Source organism: Drosophila suzukii, chromosome 3, assembly GCF_043229965.1.
Source record: "Drosophila suzukii chromosome 3, CBGP_Dsuzu_IsoJpt1.0, whole genome shotgun sequence".
Lineage (NCBI taxonomy): Eukaryota > Metazoa > Arthropoda > Insecta > Diptera > Drosophilidae > Drosophila > Drosophila suzukii.
Window position 1 is genome coordinate 86,817,006 of NC_092082.1, and position 24,410 is coordinate 86,841,415.

The 24,410-nt window shown below is 40.1% G+C and overlaps 13 protein-coding genes across 13 annotated transcripts in view; 7 read left to right on the forward strand and 6 right to left on the reverse strand.

Annotated features, from left to right (window-relative positions):
* Positions 1-23: 23 nt before the first annotated feature.
* sds22 (protein phosphatase 1 regulatory subunit sds22) lies at positions 24-1,217 on the forward strand. Its single transcript, XM_017089170.4, has one exon. The coding sequence runs from the start codon at positions 123-125 to the stop codon at positions 1,101-1,103; it is 981 nt and encodes a 326-aa protein (XP_016944659.3). The 5' UTR covers positions 24-122; the 3' UTR covers positions 1,104-1,217.
* A 208-nt stretch (positions 1,218-1,425) lies between these two features.
* CREG (Cellular Repressor of E1A-stimulated Genes) lies at positions 1,426-2,946 on the reverse strand. The gene is made up of 4 exons (XM_017089209.4): positions 2,793-2,946; positions 2,071-2,521; positions 1,927-2,008; positions 1,426-1,836 (listed from the first exon to the last, which is right to left on the reverse strand). Exons 2-4 carry the CDS (start codon positions 2,512-2,514, stop codon positions 1,727-1,729), a joined length of 636 nt encoding a protein of 211 aa, XP_016944698.3. The 5' UTR covers positions 2,515-2,521; positions 2,793-2,946; the 3' UTR covers positions 1,426-1,726.
* A 399-nt stretch (positions 2,947-3,345) lies between these two features.
* Sur-8 (leucine-rich repeat protein shoc-2) lies at positions 3,346-9,864 on the reverse strand. Its single transcript, XM_017089202.4, has 3 exons — positions 9,709-9,864; positions 7,377-7,971; positions 3,346-7,044 (listed from the first exon to the last, which is right to left on the reverse strand). The coding sequence occupies exons 2-3, from the start codon at positions 7,867-7,869 to the stop codon at positions 5,600-5,602; spliced, it is 1,938 nt and encodes a 645-aa protein (XP_016944691.4). The 5' UTR covers positions 7,870-7,971; positions 9,709-9,864; the 3' UTR covers positions 3,346-5,599.
* RpS3 (ribosomal protein S3) overlaps positions 9,763-24,410 on the forward strand; it is a 261,493-nt gene continuing 246,845 nt past the window's right edge. The window contains exon 1 of the mRNA XM_070995627.1: positions 9,763-9,767. The gene's annotated coding sequence lies outside the window, so the exon portion shown is untranslated. The remainder of the gene's footprint in view (positions 9,768-24,410) is intronic.
* LOC108020824 (uncharacterized) lies at positions 10,725-11,632 on the reverse strand. Its single transcript, XM_017089203.4, has 3 exons — positions 11,492-11,632; positions 11,305-11,436; positions 10,725-11,123 (listed from the first exon to the last, which is right to left on the reverse strand). Exons 1-3 carry the CDS (start codon positions 11,586-11,588, stop codon positions 11,056-11,058), a joined length of 297 nt encoding a protein of 98 aa, XP_016944692.4. The 5' UTR covers positions 11,589-11,632; the 3' UTR covers positions 10,725-11,055.
* Positions 11,659-12,144, reverse strand: LOC108020825 (uncharacterized). Its single transcript, XM_070995629.1, has 2 exons — positions 11,887-12,144; positions 11,659-11,821 (listed from the first exon to the last, which is right to left on the reverse strand). Exons 1-2 carry the CDS (start codon positions 12,074-12,076, stop codon positions 11,763-11,765), a joined length of 249 nt encoding a protein of 82 aa, XP_070851730.1. The 5' UTR covers positions 12,077-12,144; the 3' UTR covers positions 11,659-11,762.
* Positions 13,275-14,115, reverse strand: LOC118877945 (salivary glue protein Sgs-5). The gene is made up of 3 exons (XM_036818667.3): positions 13,706-14,115; positions 13,453-13,638; positions 13,275-13,390 (listed from the first exon to the last, which is right to left on the reverse strand). The coding sequence occupies exons 1-3, from the start codon at positions 13,926-13,928 to the stop codon at positions 13,353-13,355; spliced, it is 447 nt and encodes a 148-aa protein (XP_036674562.3). The 5' UTR covers positions 13,929-14,115; the 3' UTR covers positions 13,275-13,352.
* Positions 15,049-16,173, reverse strand: LOC108020834 (uncharacterized). Its single transcript, XM_017089217.4, has one exon. It carries the CDS (start codon positions 15,547-15,549, stop codon positions 15,073-15,075), a length of 477 nt encoding a protein of 158 aa, XP_016944706.4. The 5' UTR covers positions 15,550-16,173; the 3' UTR covers positions 15,049-15,072.
* LOC108020787 (lysosomal aspartic protease) lies at positions 16,746-18,323 on the forward strand. Its single transcript, XM_017089166.4, has one exon. It carries the CDS (start codon positions 16,819-16,821, stop codon positions 18,235-18,237), a length of 1,419 nt encoding a protein of 472 aa, XP_016944655.4. The 5' UTR covers positions 16,746-16,818; the 3' UTR covers positions 18,238-18,323.
* Positions 18,513-19,806, forward strand: LOC108020788 (cathepsin D). The gene has a single exon (XM_017089167.4). It carries the CDS (start codon positions 18,515-18,517, stop codon positions 19,646-19,648), a length of 1,134 nt encoding a protein of 377 aa, XP_016944656.4. The 5' UTR covers positions 18,513-18,514; the 3' UTR covers positions 19,649-19,806.
* On the forward strand, positions 20,185-21,894 carry LOC108020827 (lysosomal aspartic protease). The gene has a single exon (XM_017089210.4). It carries the CDS (start codon positions 20,255-20,257, stop codon positions 21,443-21,445), a length of 1,191 nt encoding a protein of 396 aa, XP_016944699.4. The 5' UTR covers positions 20,185-20,254; the 3' UTR covers positions 21,446-21,894.
* On the forward strand, positions 22,038-22,647 carry LOC108020831 (uncharacterized). The gene is made up of 3 exons (XM_017089215.4): positions 22,038-22,285; positions 22,340-22,492; positions 22,559-22,647. Exons 1-3 carry the CDS (start codon positions 22,111-22,113, stop codon positions 22,567-22,569), a joined length of 339 nt encoding a protein of 112 aa, XP_016944704.4. The 5' UTR covers positions 22,038-22,110; the 3' UTR covers positions 22,570-22,647.
* LOC108020830 (U-Kazal-Dg21.2) lies at positions 23,802-24,374 on the forward strand. The gene is made up of 3 exons (XM_017089214.4): positions 23,802-24,014; positions 24,075-24,227; positions 24,288-24,374. The coding sequence occupies exons 1-3, from the start codon at positions 23,840-23,842 to the stop codon at positions 24,296-24,298; spliced, it is 339 nt and encodes a 112-aa protein (XP_016944703.4). The 5' UTR covers positions 23,802-23,839; the 3' UTR covers positions 24,299-24,374.

A 24,410-nucleotide genomic window follows, 5' to 3' on the forward strand; every position in this document is an offset into this window, starting at 1 on the left:
ATACCAAAGCACGAAACCACCCCGCATTATTCAACACCCTGCGCTGGCGAAATAAACAAGTCAAGTCGGCACAGAATTTTCCATAAATCATCTTTGAAATAGAAATACCGGTTGACTCCGACATGGGCGATGCCGACAGAGCGATGAACGAACCGGAAGCGGCCAAATCAGTAGCCGGAATCCAGGTGATTCCCGCCGAGGATGTGGCCTCCATCGAGGAGGTAATCACCATCGATCCGGAGTGCCTTGAGCTGGATCTGAATCATCGCCGCATCGAGAAGCTGGAGAACTTCGAGCCCCTCACGCGGATCGAACGCCTGTTCCTGCGATGGAATCTGATCAAGAAGATCGAGAACCTGTCCACCCTGAAGACACTGATTGAGCTGGAGCTGTACGACAATCAGATCACCAAGATCGAGAATCTGGATGATTTGACCAACTTGGAAGTGCTAGACATCAGCTTCAATCGTCTCACCAAGATAGAGAACCTCGACAAGTTGGTCAAGCTGGAGAAGGTATACTTTGTGTCAAATCGGATCACCCAGATCGAGAACCTGGAGATGCTCACCAATCTCACCATGCTGGAGCTGGGCGACAACAAGCTGAAGAAGATCGAGAACATCGAAATGCTGGTGAACCTGCGACAGCTCTTCCTCGGCAAAAACAAGATAGCCAAGATCGAGAACCTGGACACACTGGTCAATTTGGAAATCCTCAGTCTGCAGGCCAATCGCATTATAAAAATCGAGAATCTAGAGAAGTTGAAAAACCTCCGCGAACTCTACATATCAGAAAACGGGGTGGAAACCATTGAAAACCTCGAAGAGAACAAGAATTTGGAGACCCTCGACCTGGCCAAGAACCGATTGAAGGCCATTGCTAATCTGGAAAAGCTGGAACTTCTCGAGGAGCTCTGGCTGAATCACAACGGGGTGGACGACTGGAAGAACATCGAGCTGCTTAAGGTGAACAAGGCGCTGCAGACCATCTACCTGGAGTACAACCCGCTAGCCAAGGACGTCCGCTACCGCTCAAAGCTGCGCGACATCCTGCCGCAGCTGGAGAAGATCGACGCCACCCTGTGCAAGATGCCCGGGACCTAGATGGATCCTTTGTAACCCTCGAAAGACTAATCCACGGCGTTGCGCCAATACATTTATATTGAATAACTTTGGAGATATGCGTTTAAAATATACATGAAAATTAACCCACTTCAAGGAGGCTGTTGTCTGTTCAAGATGTCATCCTTGTAGATATTTTTGCGTCCAGAGTCTCTGTAACTAGAGTTGACGGAAATAAATCACTCAAAGTGAGGTTTACATAATGAATCAGGTAATTTGCCCTCCTAGCTTTATCAGTACTCCTTACCTTTTTCCTGTAATGTTTTTTTCTTGTTTCCAATTAAAATAAGTAAGAATAAAAGTATTCTTTTTGCCTTTTTATACAGAACAATTTGTCATTTATTAGAAAAAATACATTATAACATATAAGAGTGTATTTAACAAAATACGAGACTTGTATTTGAATTGATAGTGTTCAATTGAGTGAAATCACAGAGCTTATTTGATAAGTAACCTTCATAATTGTCTTTTGCCAGCTCGATTTCTTTTTGTGCAGTTCGTTGAGCATATAAGCTTATCATTTTGTATTTTTTTGTTTGTTTTTTGTTGATCGCTTTGCAAACAAAGAGTGTGAGGCATCAAGTGTTTACTTCTGGAGGAGAACTTCATTTTGAAACAGCGTAATAGTCTGAAGCCTTGACATTATGGGGACCTCCGTAAAAGTCCAGCACAAAGATATTACTAATTTCCAGTTCACAAAGGTAGAAATTGTGGGCTGTGGAAAAATGAATATTAGCAAGTTTGCGAAATTATACACACGTACTTCACGACAATCTATATTAGACTTGGACAGTTTCAAACTAACCTTTAATCCAATTATCAGCAGCTGGATGACGTCTAACAAAAGCATCCTTTGCGGGCTGATAGCTTTGGTCACTGGGATCCAACTGAAGATTGGTGTAGAATAGTGTTTACAAAGGAAATATGATACGATTAAATTTATACACACTTTTTGGACCTGGCCGCTGATCATGGAGCGGGCACATGTAGGCTCCATGGGATCCTTCCCGCCATCCTTGCACCTGAGGGTCTGCTCATCACTGAACAGCAATGTCACTTTGTTGTCCTTTTGCCAGTCGGGTCCAGTGAAATCCAGATCGGTCAGCAGAAAGCGAATCCTTCCAGTGGAATTACCACTGGCATCGCTATCATCTATGGAGATTATGTTGACCATGGGATATCCTTCTACTAGTTTATTGGTTGAGAGACTTCCCAAGGCCGCCCAGTTAGCTCGATGGACCAAATCCCTGGCGATCTTGGCATGATTTAAACCCTGCTGTCGCTTGAACTCTTTAATGACCCGGGCATCTTCTCGCGGGGAATATCCAAAACAGGTATTTGGGATCAAGAAGGTCAATATCAAGGCGATCAATATTGAAGGGCACGGTTGCATGGCTGGACTGCAAGTATAACGAAAGATCACTGATCAGTGAAAGATCTGGATCGGGGTATTTATGGGCACGAAATTTGCACTGGCCTTATCGTTCCACGAAACCTTTGTCAATGTAATCTCAGACGACCCTCACTTTTAATACTTTCCGTGAATCACGTATGCATGTAAATAAAAAACAAAGCCGACTAATGGATAGCATTGACCCTTTCCGCCTTTCTCCGTCTTCCATTTTACGCCGTATTCTGCACCCACTTCCCATATATACTTGACTAGCCTACCTAGGATCTAGAGTACTGCTCCGCCTATCGGTACTTCTGCTTTGAGATTTGTTTGTAAACTGACTAGGCAACTATTGCACTCTTATTATCAGCTGTTTCGAGTACAAAGAACCAGATACTAAGGTTTGAGCAGGTACCCCGCATATGGTTAGGGTGTATATGACACATGAAAAGCCAGCTGTTTTCGGTTCCTTAACTCTGAAACATTTCTTAAGAACTGGAAAGATTTAAATCCTAAAACTGGTTATAAACCGCACTTTAAAATTTGACTAAATTTGGAACAACGCTTACTTTCAATTGCAAAGGAATATGTAATTAAAAGAAAGAAATGCTTAAAATAAAGTTTAAGTAATTAAAGTAATATTGTTTAATCACTTTCCGGAGTAATAATTTCAAACCGAATTAAGAGAGCACCGAAAACTATTTCCCCATTTTACAAAATGGTTAGCCCAAGGGTACCAAATGAACGATCATCCAACATTTTACGCAGCATTGCCAGTTCAAAATAAACCCGACTGCTATGAAACTAGAGCTGGATCCAGAACAGACCGCGTTTAAAGTATTTTAACATTTTCTTTCATTTTATTCGCAAATATGTAGGTATGCTTAAATATGTTTTTTTTTCTTTAGGAGTATCATTATATTTTGACTTGTTCTTGTTTACCATATAACTTGTACATTTCACTTTCATTTAACTTGACCTCATTTAACATTTATTGTTTCTATTTGCAATTGGCTCGAAATTCCGCCAACTTCTGGTTCTGAATATCCACCGTGTTCTTGTGTGTTCGTTATTCTAGTGTGCGGTTATTAGTTTAACATTTATTTGTATTTCTGTTACATTTACGTTTTTATTTTTGTACCGTTGGAAATATACTTTTGTTTTCATATTATTAGACATTTTTTGTTGTAATTAAATTACGTTTGCCAGATTAGTTTACCCTGCCGCATACAGTTTGTTTGAAAAATATATGTACATATCTCATGGAGTTCTCAAATAAATATGTACGCATAGATCTCGAGTGTTTTCTCAAAAAATAGAAGTGTAAAAGTTGATCGTACGTGTATAGTGTAAATATGTATGTATGTATGTAAAAGATTTAAAGTTAGCTTCGTTGATTTATTGATTCTGTTAAAGATTTGTTTAAAATTTAAAGCCCATTTGCGTTGCATTGCAGCGGAGAGTAGCTCAAAACTGTATCATCCTTCTTTGTTTGCGTTTCAAGACATTTAGCTTACGATATAAAAATAAATAAATCGATTTTTGTAACTTTTTTTGAGCTGATTCAATGGAGTAGTACCATAATGGCAGATCGGAGCTTAAAGTTGTTGAACAAAAGTGTTTTGACAGTAGAAACTTGGTAAGGATTGGATATTTTAAAGAAAATTTATAAAAATAATTTAAAACTTCATTGAAAGTTGGAAAATAAGGTTTTCAATATTTTTTTAAATTGAATTTTGTCAAAACACTTTTCTCCAATCTTCTATATTGTATTATCCAACTTCGCTAGAAGAACAGCAACTCTGAGTCCTTGTTATCTCTAGATATCTTTTACGCTTATCAGTTATGTGGCATTATACAATATTTATTTACGTTTAACTCTTTTTACTTGCCATACAAATATCGTTGATTATGGTTATGATAACTAAATGCATTTAAATCATCTATAATATTCATACAAATCAATTACAGACACACCAACATTAAAATGATGAAGTATACAACATTATCTTTCGCTAATTTAATGCCATAATGCCCAACGTGCAAATGGCTGTAGTGGTTATTTTATGCTTAGACTAATATACAAAATGCTGCTTTAGCTACTCCCAGACAGGCCGATCTCCATAGTCCGCAGACATACAATTAGCACCGTATACAAGCGAAATATGTAGGCATGCCTGGAGGAGCCACAGAAAAAAACATTGCAATTTTTTCATTTCAACAAATTACATACAGTTTAATACTTGTTGCTTAGATTTTTTTTTGCGCTTGCTTATACAAAATACAACTACGATTTATGTGTATACAGATTAATAATTTCTTAAACATTTTTGTTTAGTTTTAATTTTTTTTTCAAACAATTCCTTGGCGCTTGCGTATTTTATGTGTAGTTTTGAACGTTAGATTTTGCTTTCTCGATGACCAAAAATCGAACAAAAGGTTTAAAGCTTTCAATTCACTTTCGTTTCGTTTCGCGTGTTACATTTTTGACTAGCTTGGAAGCATGAGTTAAATTAGAACCTAAAGAGTGGACTCTGAACTGGACTTGAACACAGAATGAAAAGCAAATCGGGGCAGTTTAAAATACGCCGGACATTGGTATAACGTGTTAAAGCTATCGTTTTGTCAGCCAACGCACTCCAGTCGGGATAAGGGATCAAACCACAGTAGAACGATAAAACTTCCGCATCGGTTTCAGAAATTATTCAGGGATCAGTTATACATTTATGTGGGCTTTGTCAAATAACTTAATATACTTGTAAGTAAAATAATAGAACCTTTATCAAGCACATCCCACGTTTACAAAACCTCTCCTGAATAAGTCGACAGGAAAACACCTATCTATCGTGGTTTTATCCCCCAATAATTGGGATTAGGGATGGGGACAGGATCTCGCCCGTTAGCTGAGATCGCACCGTTAGCGACGGTCGCTGCTTCTGGATGTTGATCCGCCTGCCGCTGCCGCTCCTCCACCTGCACCACCACCATTTCCACCTCCACCGGGCGCCTGGTTCACCGTCTGCAGCTCATACTGGTAGTAGCAGTCGCTGCCCACGTAGACGGTGCGCCAAACGCCGTCCACATCTCACATCTGGCGGTACGGGGAGTGCATTTTAAGCCACTGCAATACCAGCGACGGGCCGCCCGCCTGGATTTCCGGGGGAATCGTGCTCAGCGGGCACTTGTCAATGTTCAGATACTTGAGGTTTTGGCACAAGGCCAACTCAAACGGCAGCTTCTCCAAACCGGGATTCTGGTTGATGTACAGATTCTCCAGGCTCTCCAGCGAACCAATCTCCTCGGGCAGGAACTGCAGGTTATTCTCGCTTACAGACAGGTGAGTCAGGTTGCCCAGGTGGCCGATACTGCGCGGCAGCATGGTGATCTGGTTGGTCTGCAGGATCAATCTCTGCAGCTCGTGCAGCAGTCCAATCTCGTGGGGCAGCACCTCGATGCGATTCTCTTCCAAGTCGAGTATCCTCAACCTTCGGAGATTGCCAATCGTATTTGGTATCTTCTTGAGCATATTGTTGGACAGGATAAGTATCTCGAGGTTCTGCAGGTTCATGATATCATCGGGTAGCTTCTGTAACGCATTTGTAGCCAGATTCAGCTCCACCATGTTTACCCAAGTGCCGATATCCAATGGCAGAGCCGTCAGCATATTCTCCTTCATGTTTAGCTTGGTGAGGCCCTTGGCCCTCGAGAAAATGCCATACGGGATCTTATCAATACGGTTGTGCTCCAGGTTGATGCTATAGACATTGGTGAACTGCGCTGGACCGCCTGTGGGATAGCTGGTAAACTGATTCCTCGACAGAGTGATGGTAGTAAGACCGCTCAAGCTGGCCAGCATTCCATCTGGAAGCTGGGTTATGCCATTGCCCTCCACATTGAACTCATCCATGCTCTTGCAGTTCTTCAAAGTGGCCGGCACGCTACTCAATCGATTGTACCTCATTCCCAAACGCACCAGGGACTTTAGATTACCAATGCTATCGGGTATGTCCAGCAGTTCGTTGTGCTGCAGGTCCAGGGCGCTGAGGTTTACACAGTTGCCAATGTCCTCGGGCAGGTGCTCCAGGTGATTGTGCGACACGTCCAGCGTGGTGAGGTTCACCAGCGCGCCAATAGCGCTGCCCAACTCCCGGATCTTGTTCTCCCGCAGACTCAACATGGTCAGGTTGACCAGCTGGCGGAGATCGTCCGCCACGGTGGTGATTCGATTGAAGCGCAGGTAAAGTGTGGTTAAGCTGCGCAGCCGGTAGATCACCGGCGGAATCTCCGCCAGCTTGTTGTGCCGCAGATCCAGCACCTTCAACTGGCTGCAGTTCTGCAGAGACTCCGGCAGTGAGGTCAGCGAGTTCTCGTTCAGCGCCAGGTTCCGCAGGCTCACCAGACAGCCGATCTCCGGCGGAAGCTGTCCGATCTTGTTGCTGTACAGGTAAAGTTCCGTCAGATGCACGCACTCCTTCACCGTGCTGGGAATCACCGTGATTGAGGATTTACTCAGGTCCAAGCGCTTGATGCCTGCGGGGAAGCATATGAACACATTAAAGGTATCGTACTACAAACGATTTAAAAAATTATATTCTTCATTCTAAAATTCATTTCAAATTGAATTGAAATGGTTATTGAAATATTTATAAATAGGAAGTAAATTAATTAACTTAAGCAAAACTTAATCGTGAAAATCAATATATGTACATCGACGTATTAATTGTTAAAAAACCTGATTGACCCGTGCTTCTAAAAAAATAAAGTGCATTTTTCTTTTTAATTGGAGGTTGCTGATAAGCGTTATAACATTGATGTGTCATGTTTATTAATTCACTTAGTAATAAGAATCGAAAAACACTTGCCTTCATCGCGACATCGCTGCAGGGCCTTGATGACATCCTGGTCCGCCTGGATGGGCTTGCTCTTCTTGGTGGTGGGCTTGGGCTTGTTCGACTCCGGATGCTTCACGGTCACCATTTTGGGACGCGTTTCGGGCGGCATGATTGCGTTGTTTTCGTTGTTTAGCTGGCTATGGCCGTTGCTGCCAGTTGGCTGATGACCACCGCCGGTGGATGCACTACCTCCGGCTGCCCCGTTGGCCGGACTGTTGGCGTTGGACAGCTCCTCCGTACCGGATATGGCACCTGCTGTGCCCGATCCGCCGGCAAAGCAGAGTATTGGGGCCTCGGAGGATCCCTCAATGGACTTGCCGCCGCCGCCGCCGTTCCCGCTGCCTCCGCCTCCTCCTCCGCCGCCTTCTGCTCCTCCGCCCGGAACTCCGCCGCTCCTCTCCGCCTGCCCTGTGGACGATAAAGATGTGGTCGATGCCGTTGCGCCCGAAGAACACAAGTTCATAATTTTGCCCAGCTTTGCGGTCGGCGGCGACAATGCGTTGCCCAGAAGTGTGCCCAAGCAACAGCAGCAGCAGCCGCAGCCGGAGGAACTCGTTGCTTAAACCTTGAATAACAATAAAAAATCTGATCAATAAAGTATCCAAAAAGTAATCTTAGTATTTTATTTTTTCCTGTTTGCAATCGCAGAAAAAGAAAAGGCCTGGATAAAATACACCCGCACTCGTTTATGGCTGCACTTTATCAATTGTGCGTCAGCCGGTTGGCAATCGCTTCGTGCGTCATCGTCATGGTGGTACCACCCACCCATCCTCCAGCCCCAATCCCCAATCCCCAGACCAAACCCGAACCCCATCTCCACCCACTTCACCTCCAGCCGGGCTTTATTACTTTTGCTTTTGTTTGTCAGTCGCCGTCGCTCCTTATTAACCAGTTGACCATAAAGTTTTCAGAAACCCTACACGCAAATCAATAATTAAGCATTCCAACAGTGACGTCAAAATAAGGCAATCAAGAATGTTATCGCTGATGTTTCTGACTATGAAATACCCAGTATTTCAATGAGATCATAACTATATAGGATACGATTAAACAAACCATAAAAACATTTATAAATTTTATATTATAAATGGTTTTATCTTAGGAAGATTTCTTACAAAACTTCTAAACGAAAAATAATTTATGTTTTCCCTAGGTTGATGGTAAGTTATTATGAGATAGTAGCTATTTCAGAGAGTGTTTATTTAAATATTAGAAAAAAAGTACGCATGTATAGATAAGATAAGATAAAAATCTCTTGCTCTGCGGTCATTAATTAAATTAAATTTCACTTTGTTCTGTGAAGACTCGTACTCTTAAGCTTCTGTGATACTTTAAAAGTTGTCAATGCCGCGGGCCACGTGCAGGAATCGCATCCCCCGTTCCGCCACCCACGCAGCAACCTTGCCGCCCCCTTTACACCCACCACCCACTGCTCACACACCCACAACGTCACACACGGAATGCTCCTGGTATTTTAACGGCAAATGTCAAGGTCAGTAAGAGCGGGTGTCAGGCGATTCCTGGAAAAGGCAGAGCCAATGCCAAAGTCAAAGGTTGAAAGTGCACCGTTACGATACCATATACCAAGTACCATGTACCATACCCCCTAGAATACCGGACGCAGCGTAACCCGAACTGGATTGTTATTCAAAGCGAAAATTGGGGGACACGCTTCTCGGATTTCAGAGATTTAGCATATGCGAACAATGCACATTGAGGGCAATTTTGAATGGTCGTTCAAGTGGAAGATACACCGAAAAAATCCTGATTTTGATGCTTGATAATAAATACTTTAAGTATTCGAGTAGGAATGAAATGATGTATATTATTCCATATTGTTATTCATCATGTTGTTAAATTTGAATATGATATCAGTACCCATCATACAAACACCAAGCAAATTTTAGTGCTTAGCTCTTTACAATAAAGTAAATATTCTAAGACATGACATATTTGTGGGTAAATACCTAGAGCAAAGATATAGTTCTCAGTGTGTCGGGGTTCTGATTCGACTGATCTGCTAATGCTGGGGAATTGTACGCAGCTTACGATAAAGACCCCGTAATGATAGATATAGACCCCGAGAACTGACAGTCTGATTCATGGTAAATTTCCATTTCTTTGATTGCCATTGCACTGGGTCTCTATTGTTGTTATTGTTCTTTTTTTCGCCTTGTTTGTGGGCGGGGAACCAAACATAAATCGGCACAGAAACACATACATAGTATATGAGCACTCGAAGACACACACAGGCACAGGAGTAATCGCAATGATAGCACCAATTATGAGGAATTCAACTTACTACTTTCACTTAGAATGCCATTAAAACTGATTCTATGTCTTGCTGATTTCTTCCGATCTCAAGACCACTGCACGCATCGTTCAAACAATAATAATATTGTTATTTTATTATTCAATTTGTACCAGTGTGACCGCGGAACTAGGGACAAGCTATACCATCCGGTCTTAAGAATTCTTATACAAATATACCAGAAATATACCAAACGGTAATACTAAAATGTAAGGGAGGGTGTATCAGCTGTAAGGTGCTCGTCTCCGCTAACTGCTACTGTTAACTCTACACTGCTATAAAATCTATCTTTGTCGAGCTCTTAAAAATATTTTATTTTACCAAAAGACATTTATTTAATTTATATATATATAATACCGTAAAAGCAATAACATTGATTTAAAAAATTGCACATATATTAATTAATTTTTATATGGAAGCTTTGTTCTAAAGCTCTTTTTATATAGCTTTTATGTGTTGTTACCTCAATGTATAACAAGTTAGGATGTTTCACAAAATATAATAACACTAGTGTTGTTAATGTTTTTATTGCTGTTTTTAGGCAGTTTTAGCGTTTTTAGTATAGAAGTACAGTAGAATGCTTGATGATTAATAAACACTTATAGTAGACTTTATTATAAAGGCCACTAGTGTAAACAACAAGAACGCCAAAATATATGCAACAAAATGTGGCCCACACACAATCGCACTCACATGGGGATGTTATACATAATTTATGATACGCAATTAGCTGACATTGCAAGGCAGACAATGATTTCCCCCGCTTTTCTCGGCGAATAAGCAACAATTTCGGGATCTTGAAAAACCAACCTGTTATTGAATCGCCAAGCGAGAAAACTTTTCAGCCTTCAGCGCTCAGGAAAAACACTCGAGTATATGTGGATTATATCCCTTGTGCTGTTCCTGCCTGCCCAAACAATTTTTCACTTGCGCCAATCAACGTTGACTTTTCTCTACTTTTTTTTGCTTTCCTTGGTTTAATATCACTGCCACAACAAGCTCTTCACTTTCTCTTTTCTTTTACACTTAAACTAAAATTTGTGTATATTTATTCGTGCGACTTAAAACATTAACGATGTCGTACAAAAAGGATGGCTTTTCTGGGAAAACAACGGAGGAAAATTGGCGATTTTCGTTCGCGGAGGTGACGTGACGCGTGCCTAGAGAGTTGAGAGTTACACATAAATACAGCATTAGTGGCTGCTGGTATATATCCTGCCTGTTCGCATCCACACGCGGTTCCTTGCTCGACACATCGCGTATACGACGCGTGCGCCGTGGTCTGCTGGCGCCCTCAGGCGGCGGCATCCGGCACCTTTCCGCTTTAGAAAAAGGACGCTAGATTAGCAGTTGCAGTTCGTCGTTGGTGATAAATTCACAGGCCCTCTCCGCTACAATGCGATAATCTGGAAAGGTGATTGTAAAAGAATCAATATACGATTTTTATAAAATACTTCTATAGATTTTCAGATTTTCTAAATAGTTCAACCAGTATTCCCTTTCATAAGTAGTCTTTGGTATCACTTTCTGACTGCCTTAAACCTGTTTTTATATTTTAATGTATCATAATATTTTAGCCAGGCTTACCTTTCTGATATTTGCAGTTGTACATTCGCATCACACAGCTGCTGGCAAAAGAGCGAAGACAACCGTCTAGGACGTCCAAAGCACATACTACCCGATAGCCCATGGGACACACATCGTGACACTTCTTGGAACCTAAGGTTGAAAATATTTTACAAAAATACCCAAGGTTTTACGGAGCTTGACTTACCTGTCAAGCCAAAAAGATGGCCCTCAACTGTGGTAACGATCCCTAGCAGCACACAAATGAGGAATATTTTGTTGCCCAACGTGCAGTCAATTTTCATTTTAACTATCCAACCGTTCGCGCTGTTTGCCAATTTTGTATTAAAATTTAATTCCACAAAGTTTTCAGAGACTCAAAAATATTATTTTGTATATTTCGTGTTGTCAATTGTGTCAATATTTATACAATTCTTAAAAATATCCAGCTGCTTCTCCTGCGCCTGGCAATTTTCCCCCTACCTTCTGCATTCATCCGAGTCGCGTGTGCATCGACCTGTCGCGTCTTTTCTCCACACTGGTGAAATAATAATATTTAAATTATAGAAATCATGTAAATTTCAATTTATATTCTCATATTACCTTCCCGTTTTTGGCAGGCATGTTTGTCCATTTCGCAGGGATTCCTGTAGGTGCATCGTATCTCCCTGCCGTTTCTCACAGTTTTTCCGCAAAGGAATTCAATCCCACTTCTTGTGCAATCTTGGTTGCAGACCTGTGACTTTGAAATTCCCAGAAAAGCCAACAGAACAACCAGGAGGATCCACTTCATTTTGAGACGAGAGTTTTATAAAACTGTCACCAGCTGCTGTTTTAGTTTAGTTTTATATGTGATCAGATTTAGGCCAGCCACTGAACTCGATTCGAAGTCCATATTGTCAGATTGAAACAAAGGATTCGCTCCCATAATCCGATCCATATATTTTGCACGTGTAACTACGCCATTTACATTAAATATGTATGTTCACAAACATGACGATCCAGCAAAAAGAATAAGTAAATAGTAAATAAATAAATTTCAACGAGCACATTAAAAAGTGTACTTTTAGGCTCTTTAAAAAATGTTCGTTAACGTACAAATATCAGAAACATTTTCGATAGTTACATTATTTTTTATTTTCCTTTGATGTAATTAATAATGTTTATCCCTAGATCTTCTAAGGACAGGGGCCGATCAAGGGTTCACCAATATAAGCTGAAATATTACAAAAAAATTACTTAGCTTAAAGTTTTACAACATTTTGATTTAAAAATGTACTTACCATAGGAATTTTGGCAGGCATACTGGTCCAATTGACAGCGGTTCAGAAAGGTCATTTGTTGATCTCTTTTAAGTCCGTTGCTGTCTACATAGGAAAAAGAGGCACAAACTCGTGTCGCACTTAAAGGACAGCGACCTCGGCAATACGTCATGCACTTAACTTGAGTAGTTGAAATCAAAGCTTATAAATATTTTATAAAATATAATAAATAAAATCCTTGATTATATCTTTTTAGACGTACGTTGCAAGCATTGGTTTTCCCTTTGGCAGTTGTGGGATCCTAAATGACACGAGTTCTGAAAAACGCGGCAAACTCCTTCCGAAACTGTCCAGATAATATTCCTGGCTAAGGATCACATCGAAACTGTAAGTTACAAGCTCCGGTACAATTTCTGATATGAGCAAAATTTATATTCAGAAATCCACAAAGCAAGGCCCCGAGAAGTAAAAGCTTAAAAACATCCATTATTATAATAAGTAATCATCTGACATATGCCAGATTATATAGCTCGGAATCTTCAGATAATAAAATTCAGCTGAGCAATTAAGATTTCGGGTAAACAGGTAATATAAAAGGGTCTTCTTTGTTTAATTAAAATTATTGTATGAATAAAGTATTTGTTAACGAAAAACATTACTTTCAATGAAAACATTTGCTATATTCAAAAGATGTTTATGTATCGTAATTATAAGCCATTTGAATAAAAATTATGTTTTTTTTAAATACGCATTTTCAGCAATTTATTTTAAATATTTATTGATAAACATTTTTTTTATATATTTATTTTAAGTGCAGCGTCCAATGCGTGGTTCGTTTACATAGGCTGAAAATATAATATTAAATGGGGTTTCAATTGGTAATATTGGTAAAATAGGATAGACCCACCTTGAGCGTTACGGCAGGCATAGCTATCCAGTACGCAGCGACTCCCGAAGGCCATATCCCGACCACCAGTAGTTCCATTGCTAAGCGTATAGGGAAACCATGCGCACACTGGAGGAGCTCCCCGAGAACACATCCTTGGGCAGTATATCTCCTTCATACACTCCTCCCTCGAAGTGGCTACCATGGCTAAAAAGATAATCATTTTATAATTCTTAGGAAGTTGTATTTCGAAAGAAATAAGAGTTCAACTTACGTGGCAAGCATCGATTTGCCCTCATACAGTTCTCATTTCCAAAGAAGCAGCCATTCTGATAAACGCGACAAACGCGATCTACTACTGTCCAGACCAGATCCTTAAAGTAGGGATTGCACCTTGCACGTAAAATACAATTATTCGAGCAGTTTGTTGTTTGGGCTTCATTCAGGTGCAATAATCCGCCCAATAAAACGATTAAAAACAAGAACTTAAAGTACATGTTAATAAAGATGAAAACAGGCGACTGAAACTCTTTCCGTTGTTCTCACTCTTATATATTTATAAAGATTAACTCATCAGAACCAAGTGTTTTGAACTCGATCTTCCACAATTAAATCCCTGTATAAACAGCTGGAAATAATGTTATGCCCTCTGTTAAGTTAAACAAAAAAGTAATTTATGCAATTTGTCTATATGAATAAACAGTATTACTTAACTTGCGGCAACGTTTTTTTTTAAAGTCAAAACTGTTCCTTTTCTAAATTTGTTGGACTATTATTAATAACATCGACGTTAGCCTTAAAAGCGATATAAGCCCAATATTCATTTAGATTTACAGTACAACCTCTTATGAGTTTGGAGTTTATTACCGGACTATTATAATTTTCCACCGAATCAAATCGCCTTAAAAATAAAACCCATGTTAATTGCATTTTTTTGCCCCAGAAAAGTGAAAAAACTTAAATCCACCAGAGACACTCATCTTCATCGATTGCAATAATCGTCTTGAGTTTTTGAAAGTCATTGCCTTTGCGAGTTTCCGGTTTTTGCTTTCAATTCGAAAGTAAAATCTACGCACGCGCAATTTTTCGCTTTTTGATTGACTTTGTCTCGTGAAGGTGTATTAATTCGGCCAAAGAGAAAAAAGGCAGCAAGCAAATGTTTGAACCCCTTAAGTAATAAATCTTTGGCTCTGTCAGCTTGGCGACACCGCGTGCGTATCTCGTTGGCCAACTTCAACGCCCACCCGTCGGCCGGCTTTTTTTTGGTTTTGGCCCGGTCCGGCCAAAAAGACATGACAGTCGACAGGTCGCAGCCAAGTGAATGGGAGCTCTGAGTGTTGGGAGCACGGAGCGCCTGGCATTATTTTCGCCTTACTTTGGCACTTCATATTAAAAGATCGGATTAAAAATAAAAAATAAACAAAAAATGCTCTTTTTTACCATTAAAATAAAATATTATTCAAAATAAAATTTATATTAATCCACAATCAGTGATTTTAATTGCTAACGGCTTAGAATAAACTCTTAATGGTTTCATGGTATTACTAAATAAATTGCTTTTTTTTTTAAACTGTGAATTTTATAATTTTATTATTTTAGTGTTTATTACGGCTAACGGCTTTTAATAAACTCTTTATGGTTTCATGGTATTAGCTTTAATACAGAAACACGCCTTCTATTCTTTAACCCCTTTCGGAAATCCACTCTGTAAGTGCGAAAGTTTTTCCGATTGAACAGCCGATATACACATCTACCTGGCTTATATCGGCATGGATCATTGCTGTTATTAAAGCCCTTCAAAACACGAACGTTTTTATCATTTCTAAGACCATGCTTGAAAGCCACTTTTACAGGACGTCCCGTTTTTCGATCTTCCAGCAGAAATACAACATTATGACGCTTTTTTTCACCCGTCCTCTTCTGCACAACATAGTAGTTCTTCTTTGGATACAGATATGGATAGCACTTTTTACACGATGATCTTCGAGATTTGGGCTGGGTTCGCATATGATTTTTTGGGATATCATTGGATGCTCCATTATCTGCGTAATCACTAATGGACTGACCGAGTGTCAGATTCATGACCGCCAAGAGCATCCACACCCACACAGCAGGCATGACCGACTTTCAATTGGAGCTGCTGTGATCTCTTCAGGGAGTTCAAGTGGTGGTCGAAACGAATCGATTTGTGAAGGAAAATGATCGCTGTAAATTGAAATTCAAACATATAATTGTTAACCCGGCCAGCACGTTTTCCATTTGGACTTCACAACCATTTAGAGTGATCCATGACTGAGTGAAGGCTATAGCGGTTAACCAGTTTTGCAATGTGATCGGTGGGTGTGGAATTTTTTCGAATTGCATAGGCAATTGATCGATGATTCCCCTGAAAAGCTGTTGAATTGCATTCAATTTTAAGTGGTTTTTAACAGCTGTATTTGCTTAGAACCAGCTCATCCCTCTGCCTATAAAAGCTCATCACTCCGCCACTAATCAGTCAGAATAAATCTTACTTCTCCGAAAATGAAGTCGTTTATTGTGATTTTCTGTCTGTTTCTCATCTCAGTTCTGATTGAGGCCCAAACCAGGCCAGGTTGTCCTAGCATCTGTCCTGCAGTTTATCAACCCGTTTGTGGAGAAGCTTTAATTAGGGGAAGACTCGTGCGATGTAGTTTTGGCAATGGATGTGAAATGGGCGTTAGCTCCTGTCGCCATAACATAAGTGAGTAATACATATTTTGCTATTTAATTAACTTTTACTCAGAGAACTTCACTCATTTTTAGACTGGCGTGAGAGGCCGTTGGAAAGATGTGGAAGCCCTTCCCCTATCTGCAGTCAACTTCGCTAATCTATAATAATAGTATAGTCGCAAATAAACAAGCACATTTTAAAGACTCAATTGTGACGTTGTTTACTTAGCGAACTTTTGCCAAATAAAATATGATTTGGAGTAATTGTTGTCCTACATTGAAATTGATGTCTTGGAGATTTTTTTGATTTTAGTTCCGCTTTTTAAACAATATTAAAACAAAAAGCTTGTGTCAATTTTAAGTATCACATAATAGTTAATTCTACACAAATGTTTTTTTCTTGGGTAAGGTCGTTTGTTATTTATGTGGCTTAGTTTTAAAACGATTTCTTTATTAAATATTTCAAGACTAAGTTATCTTGTGATCTAATTTTAGATCAAACTACTAAGTTATCTGCTTTATACTTGTTTCTATTTACTTTTCTCTTACTTGTTCTAAGAAAATTCAAACATTCCCACATCTGTTTTCTCCAGTGACCTTGGCTAACGAATTTCGCAGTACGGTGGGTTCTATAAAACCCATAACACCCAAATTGCGAGGGTTAGTACCTACTAAGCTCGCTCGCAAAATCTAAGAATGCGTTTCAGCATCATAGTGCTTTGTGCTTTAATTTGCCTATTCGTTATTTTGACCGAAGCTAGACAGAAGAAAGTGAATCGTGCGGCATCCAGATCCTTGGCAGTCAGAAATGGAAACAAAAAGCAGCGAAGTAATGTGCGTCAACGAAATGGAAATAAGCCATCTGCCAAATCGAAGAATCTTAAGAAACGTAGACCAAATGCGGGCAAGAAGAAAAAGAAAAGTAAAAATTTGGCCAAGAAAAATCGAAGAAAAAGTAATTCAGCCAAAAATCGTAAAGCGAAGGTCAAGTCAAGTTCTACCAGTAGTTCCAGTATTGCTACTCTACCACTGGATTTCCAACAGAATTTCGTACGAACCACGGACAATTTGCGATCGGAGAAGGCATTTTTGGCCAGACGTTATGGTTTTGGTTTTGCCAAGACTTCTGGAACCGCAAGACTAAAAAACACGGCAAATATGGAGTACACCTGCAAGCTAAGCATTGGAACACCGAAGCAAAGGTTCACAATACTTCCGGATACCGGTAGTTCGAATCTGTGGGTCACAGGACCGCAATGCAAGAGCAAGGCCTGCCGGAAACATATGCGTTATCGTCCTACAAAATCGAGCACCTATATAGAAGACGGCGAGGAATTCGAGATTGAATATGAGTCGGGTGCTCTGGCAGGATATCTGGCCATTGACACTGTGAGTATAGCTGGACTGACAGTCACCAACCAGACCTTCGCGATGAGCAGCAAGGAACCGGGAAGTACCTTTACAACGGCCAATTTCGATGGTATACTGGGTATGGGTTATAAGTCCATATCCGTGGATGGTGTCACGCCCGTGGTGCAGAACATGTGCGCGCAGGATGTGATCAGCCCTTGTAGGTTTGCCATTTGCATGAAGGGCGGTGGCAGCTCCTCCCGAGGTGGTGCCATATTCTTCGGTAACTCCAGTACCAGCGCTTACAGTGGATCGAATAGCTATACCTACACTCCGGTGACCACAAAGGGTTACTGGCAGTTTACGCTGCAGGCTGTCTACGTCGGCAGCACCAAAGTGAGTGGTTCGGTGCAGGCAATTGTGGATTCCGGAACTTCCCTCATGACTGCCCCAACTGCAATCTACAAAAAGATTAACAAGATCCTCGGTTGCAAGGAGACCTCCAGCGGAGAGTGTTGGATGAAGTGCTCGACGGATGTACCCGACGTCACCATGGTCATTGGGGGCACAGAGTTCGTTCTTAAGGGTAAAAAGATGATGTTGAAAGTGAAAACCTCCAAGGGCAAGACTGTTTGCATATCGGTGGTAACCGAAGTTCCGGACGAACCTATGATCTTGGGCGATGCCTTCATCAGGCATTTCTGCACCGTCTTCGACTTCGCCAATAATCGCATTGGATTTGCTGCCACTACCTATAAGACCTAGGCCTTAATGTATTATTTTAATAAGTAAATACAATACATTTAATCTCATATAGGGGACTATTAACATATTTATTTCTGGCCAGATTTTTCAAATTTAAAAATAAAGTTTACTAATATAATTAAATCTAAATATACTTCATATGTTCCGAAGTTTTGACCTACCCAATTGCCTGCCTAATTAGCCAAAAACAGCTGCGATTTTACATAAGCAATATTCTGAAGGAAATGTAAAAATAGGAGAGGTACTATTCTCAGTTCTCTAAGTGAGCCCATCGAAGATGCTTCGAATCTTGTTTGGCTTACTCGCATTTTCGTGTTTATCCTTTGCCAATAAAAAAGTACTGAAAGTTCCGCTCTATGCTACGGAAAAAGTCAGTGGAAGTGATCTTTTCTTCGCCAGAAACTTAACCAAAGGAAGTGAGACACTTCACCTAAAGTTACAGACCCACACAAACCTGGCATATTATGGAAACATTTCCATGGGAACTCCGAAGCAACATTTTAGTGTGATCTTCGACACTGGATCTTCCAACACTTGGTTGCCCTCTATAAATTGTCCCAAAAGCAATTTAGCCTGTCAGAACCATCGAAGATACAACTCTTCGCGATCCAGTACTTATACACCTGATGGACGCAACTTTACCCTGCGATATGGATCTGGTAGAGTGGTTGGTTATCTATCCAAGGACACCCTACATTTTTCTGGAGCTGATCTACCAGACGTAATATTCGGAGAAAGTCTATTCCTGCAACATTTTGCCTTCAATACCGTGAGATTTGATGGACTGGTGGGCTTGGGTCTGGGAGTATTAGCCTGGTCCAATACGACACCATTTTTGGAACTCCTGTGTGCCAAAAAACTGATTGAGAAATGCCTATTCTCGGTTTACCTCCGACGACATCCTCCAGATATACCTGGCGGAGAGATACTCTTCGGCGGATTTGATAAATCAAAATTTGAAGGAAAACTTCATTATGTGCCGATAAGCCTATGGAACAGTTGGAATCTGGAAATAACTAAAACAACCGTGGGATCTAAGCAAATTGGTGGAAAAATCAATGCTATTTTGGATACGGGCACGTCGCTGATTTTAATGCCCCAAGAATCGTACGATAATCTGCTAAAAGTCTTATCAACTAGAGTAGAAAATGGCTATAATGTACTAACATGTGAGGACAAAACTCTGCCTAATGTTAATATTCTCATCGGAGGCAAAGTATTTCCCCTAACAGCCAATGATTATCTGATGGAGTTGACACTTGGTCGTAAAAAGTTGTGTGTACTGGCCGTTGCTCCCATTAATAGGGGATTTTGGGTGCTGGGAGATGTCTTTCTGGGCCGATATTATACGGTTTATGATGCCGCGGCCAAGAGAATTGGATTGGCCAAGGCGGTACGAAGGGGTAAATAACAATATAAAGTGGCCTTAGTCCAGTAATCAAACATGGAAAATCCAATTCATATTAAAATATATGTGTTTATGCGTATTGAAGTAATATTAGTTATTTTCCATAAATGTAAAAGAAAGATATATAAAAAGTTCTGTCAGTAAATTAAGTTATTAGGTTAAAGACAATAAAGTTGAAAAAAACATCGTTTTTTCACATTGTTTTGCTAAAACGAATTATCTTATTATTTTATTTTTCCCGTAATATTTATAATTACAGTTTGTTATTTCGCTTAAAAATTTTCAGCTTATTATTGTCAGACTTAAAACTTTATAAACAGTACATATGGGTCTGTATAGACCACTGTTCGCACAATTTAATTCGGTAATTGGCAATTGCTTTGTTTATTCAATTAAATGTACTCGCCCTATTTATCTCTATTCACGCAAACATTGAAGTGCGTTCAACCACCGCATTAGCCAATTCCATTTGAATGCCAGACGAATTTGGCCATTAAAATGCTCCATTTGCAGGTGCTATAAAACAATCGCGGCCAGAATCTTTGCCAATTAGTTCGAAGGGAATTTACAAACGGTTCGGATCGGTTTGATTTCGGTTGGTCAGCGACGATGCAGTGCCTCCTATGGCTGCTCTTGTCCCTGTGGATCTTGTGCCTGTTTTGGACAAGATCAGAGGGCCAATTGATCCGCATTCCAATGCAATATCAGGCATCTTTTATGGCCAGTCGTCGGCAGCATCGTGCAGGAAGAACATCTCTGTTAGCCAAATACAATGTGGTTGGTGGACCGGAGATTACGTCAAGGGATAACCTAGGAGCTACAGAAACTTTGGATAATCGATTGAATCTGGAGTACGCTGGACCCATCAGCATTGGATCGCCGGGTCAGCCCTTCAATATGCTGTTCGACACAGGATCCGCCAATCTCTGGGTGCCCAGTGCAGACTGTTCATCCAAGAACTTGGCCTGTCAGCACCATCATCGCTACAACTCCAGTGCCTCGAGCAGTTATGTTCCGGATGGTCGAAGGTTTGCCATAGCCTATGGAACTGGAAGTCTATCGGGTCGTTTGGCCCAGGATACGGTGGCCATTGGCCAACTGGTGGTGCGGAATCAAACTTTTGGAATGGCCATGCATGAGCCGGGATCAACCTTTGTGGATACCAATTTTGCGGGGATCGTAGGACTTGGTTTTCGAGCCATAGCTGAGCAGAGAATAAAACCATTGTTCGAAAATATGTGCGATCAACATTTAGTGGATGAGTGTATATTCTCGTTTTACCTGAAACGCAATGGCAGTGAAAGAATGGGTGGTGAGCTACTGTTCGGTGGTGTGGATAAGAGCAAGTTTTCGGGAACCCTAACCTATGTACCACTCACCCACGCAGGGTATTGGCAGTTCCCAATGGATGGCATTGAATTGGGCGGTAGGATAATCAGCCAGAATCGCCAGGCCATTGCGGATACGGGCACATCTCTCTTGGCAGCTCCTCCCAGGGAATATCTGATAATAAATAGTCTTCTAGGAGGCTTACCCACCTCGAATAATGAATATCTGCTCAACTGTGCGGAGATCAATAAATTGCCCGAGATAGTGTTCATCATTGGAGGTCAGCGATTTCCCCTGCAGCCCAGGGATTATGTAATGAGTGCTGCCAATGATGATGGATCGGTGATATGTTTATCTGCTTTTACGCTGATGGAGGCAGAGTTTTGGATTCTGGGAGACGTGTTCATAGGGCGTTATTACACCGCCTTTGATGTGGGCCATCGGCGGATCGGATTTGCTCCAGCAGCCTGAACAACACGTTTTGCTTAGTTTTGTTTCCAATAAGCCACAAACATCTGTTCTATTTAATGACAAAACTTGGCCATAAAACGTGGCCGGAGAGAAATCACGAGAGTAGACTACAGAGAGAATAACGATTGAAACCTGATTGTGGAAAAAAACAGCTGACCGACTCACGTTCGGTCTGGCGAGCCCATCGAATATATTATAATTAAATTACCTAAGCTGTTCTCTAACAAGAGGGTATATGTGTTTATGTTAGCCCTAACTAAATTAGGTAATACAACAATTTGTATTATAAATATAATAAACTTTCAAACAATATTTTACATTTAGTTTCTCAAGGTTAATACTTAATTAGTTTTAAGAGTGTATTTTGAATAAGATTATATTCTGATAATAATCATTCATACTTCATTAGTTTCAAGAGTGTATTTTGATTGAGACTATATTCCGATAATAATCATTTAAATATAGGTACTTCCCTGGCTATCATTTTAAAATCGACATATATGTGTCAATAATTACAAAAAAATCACCGTTTTCAGGCAGGTTTGTGACGTTTCTGAATATATTGACACTGATTAAGACCTCTCAGACCCTAGAAACGCCCCTTATCTGCGAATATAAAAGCGCATCACGCATTAAAGCTAGTCAGTTGTAGAAAAGTATTCAATATGAAGGCGTTCTTATCTCTGGCTCTGTTGCTGGCTCTGGCTTTAAGCCAAGTTAGTGCTAGTTGCCCGGAAAGCTGTCCCGATACGGAGGATGTCGTCTGGGCTCTTGGAGGCATTTGCAATGTTTTCCGCAACAAGTGCTACTTCGACCAGGCGAACTGCAATCGAGATCCAGGTTGCAATTATTTTATACATACCTATTTGTTGATTTCTTAACCAAGTTTTATAGCGTTGACCATCACCACCAAGGAGGAGTGCCAGAAAAATTGCGACATCGCTTGTATTGCGCAATATGACCCTGTGTATGGTACTTATAAGGGCCAGGAGCGCCGCTTTGGTAATGAGTGTGAAAAGACTGTTCACACCTGCCGAACTGGTGAAAGTAAGTGAAAAATAATTGTTCAAGAAAAAAGGATTTTATACTAATTATAAAATATTATTTTTACAGCCTTTGTGTAGTGGAACATATAAAATGTAAAGCCTCAAAGCGTGCTTGCAAATAAATGCATTTTTAAAATGACTAACTAACGAATATAATTTGTCTATTTTATGTAGAATTTAAATGTGGGATAAGACAGTTTATATCCTTACAGATTATATCTTTAGAGCCGTTTTCGAGTTGGAAGAATTTTTCGCATTCTTTTGATGTTCTTTTTATCTAGCTTATACACCTGGTCATCGCTATCTTAAAAACCAGATAATTATTCAAAGTATTATTGCAAAAACCCCCATATTTTTATGCATAAATTAAAATCAATAACAATTTCCGAAGACAGGCCCCTTTTCAGCAGATATAAAACAGGGTTAAATGACAGTCGTAAACTTGTGGTTCTGGGTGAATTTTGTGGTTCTGGGTGCAGTGTTTTCCGCAATATACCTGGACAAGGAAAACTACCAGCGTAATCAAAGTTCTCCAGGCTATTTGGTTTTATATGTTAATTAATAGATAAGCTTTATTATAAAGTGATAATAGCGTTGACCATAGCAACCAAGAGCGATTATCAGAAGCAATGTTCGATTACACCAGTAAAACTTTCAGGGGCAAGGTTAAAAGTTTCAGAAATGGGTGCAAGGAGGTGTATTATTTTTTTTTACTCTCACAGTTTTTTTGTAAATGAAATGTTTAAATAAAATTTTTTAAACGTGAATGCAAACTCATACTTTTTTCCTGTTAAATGCGGCCCCTCTGGAGCTATAGCTTTAAAAGAAGATATTATAATCAAGTTTGCGAAGTCCATAAAGTCATAAAGTTGAAGTCCAGTCAAGTCAGGTAGATGTCTGCCGAGCCCATTGAATAATTTATGTTATGTTACTTCTACTACTTAGTTCAGCAGAAGGTATACTTGGTTTCGCTAACAGTAAGAGTGATATAGTTTTAAATTTAACTGTGAAGTAACAAATAATCTTGTAAACCAGTTTTCATATATCAGACAAATAATACAAAATAATAATACAAATTAATAGGTACAAATACCTTTTAAAAATGTATTTAAGTTAATTAAAATAAACAATAGAGTAATTCACTGGCGATCACACTGACAGGTATAAGATGTGCAAATTAGATAAAACGACAATACTCGGAAAAAATCCCCCACATCTGGTGAACATGTGACGTTTTAGATTTATAGGAATCTTCACCGCCCCATCGGAAACCTATAAAAACGAGAATAAAGCAAAGCACCTGTTCAGTTCGTTCGCAAACCTAAAGGCTAACAGAAGGTTATTCGCTATGAAACCGGCTATCTTAATTTGTCTTTTAGTAGGCCTGGCTTTAAGCCAAGTTAGTGCAGACTGTTCTGGAGATTGCCCCGAAACGGAGGATGTTGTTTGGGCCCTTGGAGGCGGTTGCAATGTTTTTCGCAATAAATGCTACTTTGACCAGGAGAACTGCCATCGCAAGCCAGGTAATATTATGATAACTATTTTATGTAAATGTGGAGTTAATAAATAAACCACTGGTGCAGCATTGACCATCGCAACTAAGGAGGAGTGCCAAAAGCAATGTGCCGACATTTGCCCCGCCATTTACCAACCGACAAGTGGAACGTACAAGGGTGAACTTCGCAACTTTGGAAATGAGTGCGAAAAGAGGGCTCACACTTGTCGAACTGGCGAAAGTAAGTGCTTTTAGATATGAGTAACCACTTTATCTAATTTCATACATTTCCCTTTAACAGCGTTTCTGTAAAATAATCAGCAAAGAACTGAAAAATAAAAAAATAAATTGAATAACTTGGTTATGACTTGGTTATTTCCTTAAAGTATTTAAAATATTTATTATTTACTTAACTTAATGTCTA